Source organism: Cariama cristata, unplaced genomic scaffold (assembly GCF_000690535.1).
Source record: "Cariama cristata isolate BGI_N322 unplaced genomic scaffold, ASM69053v1 scaffold22331, whole genome shotgun sequence".
Taxonomy (NCBI): Eukaryota; Metazoa; Chordata; class Aves; order Cariamiformes; family Cariamidae; genus Cariama; species Cariama cristata.
Genome location: NW_009600189.1, coordinates 1,465 through 6,742, shown reverse-complemented (window position 1 = coordinate 6,742; position 5,278 = coordinate 1,465). Strand labels below are relative to the sequence as shown.

The window sequence follows — 5,278 nt, the reverse complement described above, 5'->3', positions numbered from 1 at the left end:
TTCCCTACCAGATCTCCTGCAAGCTCTAATACATACATTTTCTTTGGAGTGCACACTGCATTTTGCTGGGGGACAATGTTCTCTCATCCTTTCGTTTTGCAGAGGCAGTTATTTTCTCTTAGTTATCACTATGTCTGTTTTAGTGTGTTAGACTGTATCAGGAGTGGGTTTTGGAAATGAAACTCCCATCCCCTTCACTGTTCTTTGGTATATATTTCAAATGTGCAGACTGAATCCCTTTCACACAAAATTAAACTGGAAGAGGTGTTCCAGAAGGGCATTACATTCACTTCAGCGGTCAATGGCTCTTCAGTCTCTGGGACAAGGCTAGAGCTGATCTGAAGTAACTCCCCACCCTGAAATGCGTACAGCAGGATTGCAGGGTCCTCAGCACCAACTGTTTCACTCCCGCAGATCTATTGCCTAAATTTGTCTTCACTGAATGCAGCCTTACTGAGTTTAAGATCTCCAGGGGTACTCACACACTGTGCAATTGATCGCAGAAACCACAACATTGTTTTCTACCTTCAGATACAGGTTGTGTTGACTGAATATATAGGGATGCTCTTTTTAAAGGTGTTAAAACAAACAAACAAACAAACCCTAAACCAGAAATTAAAAGACACAGTAATGTTTCATAGAAAGAGACGTCTAGATCCTTGTTCTGCTCCTTAGGCCTGCTCTCTGAGCAATCACGCTTCCAGTAAGCAGGTGCTCTGAAGTGATGTACTCACCTCCAGTGCAATACTCCTTACAACATCTCATTTGACAAGGCACATTGGTAATAACACTGGCATCACTGTTGAATGCAAATTCTTGTGTTAAGGTTCAAATATATCTCTGTGTCACATTCACAGCACTGGTGATTATTCCTTCAGAAACACTTGTGGGTAAATAAACAGTATCTAGCTCTGATTTCCCACAGTGAGGGCTCTCAAAGAGCTGTCTAGTAAAAGTATTGCCATAGTATTTTACATTTTCAGTGTGTTTTGCCCTTGGATTTTAAATAGCAATATGAAAACAAATACACGTTTTTCCACAGGAAAATCATACAGATCAAACTACAACTTCAAACATCTCTGTCTGTCTTTGGCACAAGTTTTTCAGCTGGGTTTGCACCTGTCCCGGGAGGGAGATGGAGACTGTGTGCAGCAGTGGAAAAATGCTCCCAATGTAGAGCTGGGACAGAAAGGTACACGTGATTTCACATTCTTCTGTGGTTTGTCAATTACTGTAAGTAAATATTTCACCACATCTTTTTGGTTAATAAAGGCAATTTTAACATATGAGAAGGCTGATGATTGGTAAAAACAACCTATGGAATCTGCATATTGTTTTGGTAACACATTAGGCAAGTACAGATCTGAAGCAGAATCTTGTGATGTAAAAATATCTTTAATAATTTCATACTGACTCATCAAGACATAATGGTGATAGTAGTAGGCGACTCTCTCCTGAGAGGTATGGAGGTACCCGTTTGTCAACCTGACGCACTCTCTAGAGAGGTGTGCTGCTTACTGGGGTCTCATATCAGGGATGTCACCAAGAGACTACCAAGTCTTGCACAGTTCCCTGACTGTTATCTGCTGCTCTTGTTTCCCTTGGGCACCAGTGACACAGCCAGGAGCAGTCTGAAGAGCATCAAGAAGGATTACAGAGCCCTGGAAGCACTGGTGAGGAACTCTGGAGCGCAGGTAGTGTTCTTGTCTATCCTCCTGGTCAAAGGGAAGGGATCTGACAGAGCCAGTCGAATCTGGCGAATCAACACATGGTTACGGGACTGGTGCCACAGCCAAGGGTTCAGCTACTTAGACCACAGGCTTTGCTTTGAGAAACCTGGTCTACTGGGCGCTGGTGGGCTCCTCTCATCTGTCAGAGAAGGGAAAGGCCAGCTTTGGTCATAGGCTTGCCAAGCTGGTGAAGAGGGCTTTAAACTAAAGTTGCTGGGACAGGGGAGCTTCAATCCATCCCACTCCTACCATTTTGATGCCAGTGCCAGCGCCAGCAACAGATGCCCAGAGCCTGGAAAGGGATCACAGGTCAGCAGGAGAGCACCTGAAGAACAGTTCAAAGGAATCCCAGCCACTCCAGGCCTCATTGGGGCCCAATTTAAATGCCTCTATGGAAATGCACGTAGCATGAATGTGGTGTGGGTGGCATGATGCCAAGCCGGACCAGCTCCAAGGCTGCTTGCCTGAAGCAGGACCAGGCTGCACTGGAGACCATGGCTTAGGGCAGGCTGCAGGGAAGAGTATTTTGGCCCCCACAGTGGGACTGGCACCTAATAATTTTGGCATTGTTTGGGACCATGTACATATAGAGGGCAGATTTAGATTAGACTTTAGGAAGAAATTCTTCACTGTGAGGGTGGTGAGGCACTGGCACAGGTTGCCCAGAGAAGTTGTGGATGCCCCATGCCTGGAAGTGTTCAAGGCCAGGTTGGATGGGGCTTTGAGCAACCTGGTCTGGTGGAAGGTGTCCCTGCCCATGGCAGGGGGGTTGGAACTAGGTGATCTTAAGGTCTCTTCCAACAAACCAGTCTATCATTCTATGATTCTATAATCAGAACTGAAAAAGGGTTAGTTCACCAAAAAAAGAGGTTTTCTAAGCCCCTACTGGAATAGGTTAATCATATCAGTTTGCGTTCCCAGAAGACAAAAATTTTTAGAACAGAAAGAAACTGAGCTGAAATGTTATTGCTTTTCTATTTTTGGATCTCATAAGCTGATTCCTGAGTGGCTAACCTGTGACTGACGGTTTATTCAATGAGGGAATCAGATGATTTTTACAGCAAGTGGAGGAACAATGATAGAATTACTATTATGTTACAAATTTAATTAATACAACTCATCTTGTATTTCAAAATAGGACCCCATTTCTGGACCTTTACAGGATCAGACAAATTCAAGGAGAATATTCAGGAATCAAAATATTTTTATGTCAGTCATCAGACTCAATTAATCCCACAATATCTAACTGCTTCGAATAATTTGTAGACTTCAGGTCAACTATTGCTGAAATTGACTGGTTTGGGAGCTGGATTAGTATCTGAAAGTAGATATGTGTGAGAAAAAAACCAAAAGAAATAAAGACTGGGTGAGACGAAAAGTACTGGGCAAGGCCAAAGATGCATTTTCCGTATAGCTCAAATAATCGCATCTCACCATTGTATGGTCGTTATTGAGACCTCACTCAAGAGGGTGTCAGCATTTTACAGCCTGGCTTTGGAAAGCAGGTAGAGACAGTAGGCAAAGCATCATGCTGCCTCCTATACCCCTGTGTCCCATTCAGGGAGGAATGCTCCTCCTAGGTGCAGCAGTCCTGCCGTCAGGTAGGTACAGCTACATTAGGAGGTTTAAAGCAGGGAGCTTCCATTGCCTCAAGGAGGTACTGCTCATGGGCGAGATACATGCAGATACAGCGGTGATACTTCTGCAGTTTTGTTTCAAAGTCACCTCATGCAGAGTTCTCTCAAATCAGGAATATTACAATAATATTTTAATATTTTTAACAGCACTCAAAACACATGGACCATAAGACAAATATTATTTTTCAGAGCCCAGAAGACTGCCATGACTACAATCTTAAAAAAACATTCTGTACTAACAGCTGCCTGTGGTACCTGTCTGCTGATACTCTGTTCTTAGCATCAGGAAAATAGGGTGGTGCAAAAAGGAGAATATAGTGAACTTTGAGGATGACCCTTGAAGATTTCATAACACACAAGCTTCAACCAACATGTTATATTTGAACATTGCTAAACATAAGGCAAATACAAATCTGTAGCAGACTTTTTTGTGACTGAAAATTCTTTAATAATTTCATAATGACTCAGCAAGACATAATCAGAACTGAAAAAGCAGTAGTTCACCAAAAAAAAGAGGTTTTCTAAATCCCTACTGTAATATCCAAAAACTCTTACTCTACCTTTATACCTCCACAACATGACTGTTTTTCCTTGGATGAGGAAGATTCAGATTTGAATGAAGATCGGTCAACAGGCAGGACTGTGTTGTTTGAGAAAAACTGAGTATTTTCTTTTGATGAAATCTCCATGATGGTATCACTTGCCTCTAAACCAGAAAACATTGAGAACATTTTAAAAGGACATCCTATTAAACAGTACACCCCGCTATACTGTTTTCTCTACAACAGCAATTATCAAACCTTACAACAGAATCTGACCAGTGCACTGGATGTTTAATTATGGAAATTTGCAATCCACTTGCCTATAATAATGAAGATTAAAGCACACTCAGCAAACAGTCATCATCTTCATTCTCTAGCTATCATCAATGTGATTTCCTTGAACATTTGACCAAGCATTACCGGTAGACTAAGTGAGGCTTTTTAGTATTTTAAACAACACTTCTGGAGCCTGTATGTAAGTTCACGTTTCTAGATGTGACCATGTCTGCAGAGACTTCTCAGAGCTGCTCTCTAAATTTCCCATATATCTGGGACATTAAGTAATTAGATCAAAAGAAATCTAGCCCCTTTAATGAGGGACTTGAATTGTTTTAGATTGAAATGTTAACTCTAATCTTCTGGTGTTAGTTAATGAGTTACACAAGAATAAAGAGATTTAGTTCCCTTTACCATTTTAGATAGAGCCTTAGGGCTCAGTGCTCAATTGTTACAGGAAAAAAATGTGAATTTGCTTCTTTGCAGGTAAATACAAAGAAGTAAAGAAAACTTAAATACTGCACTTTGAGAACAAAAGATATCAGTAATTCTTAAATCTCTACTTACATACTGCAGTACTTTGTACTTAATTTCAATCTCTAAATCAGATCTGAAAATACTTATGAAATCAGCTTCTGTGTTCGCTTTTAAACAGCACTATGTTTTATAGAACTGCTGGCTGAAAATAAGAATAGAAGTTCTTATTCTTTTATGTTTGTCTAAAGACACAAGTCTTATATAAGTAAAATATATATGGTTTTATGCATATATATGCATGTACATACATGTGTTTTCATGGCTTCCCAAGGGTCTGTGCAATAGGTACTCGTCTTTCCAGAAATGTAAGTGAAATTAACAAAAGTATATCTAGATACTAAGTTTTGTTCATGCAAATACTTGCTTAGGCTCTGCTCATATACGGCCAAGGAAAGAAGACTGTGGCTGTGGTACCAACATTTTCACTGAGATCTCTCCATCACACCAGAAGAAATATTAATTACATGTAAAAGAAATATTTGCATTTGACCCTGCCCTGGTAGAGAGCCCTGATAGGGACTCTGATGCATTTCCTTGTCAACACTAACGAGTATAC

The 5,278-nt window shown here is 40.8% G+C and overlaps 1 protein-coding gene across 1 annotated transcript in view; it reads right to left on the bottom strand.

Moving 5' to 3' along the window:
- Nucleotides 1-4,056, bottom strand: part of LOC104169135 (solute carrier organic anion transporter family member 1C1-like) — a 16,489-nt gene extending 12,433 nt beyond the window's left edge. The window contains 1 exon segment of the mRNA XM_009709956.1: nt 3,928-4,056. Within this exon segment, the coding sequence (XP_009708258.1) occupies nt 3,928-4,056 (129 nt within the window).
- Nucleotides 4,057-5,278: the final 1,222 nt, after the last annotated feature.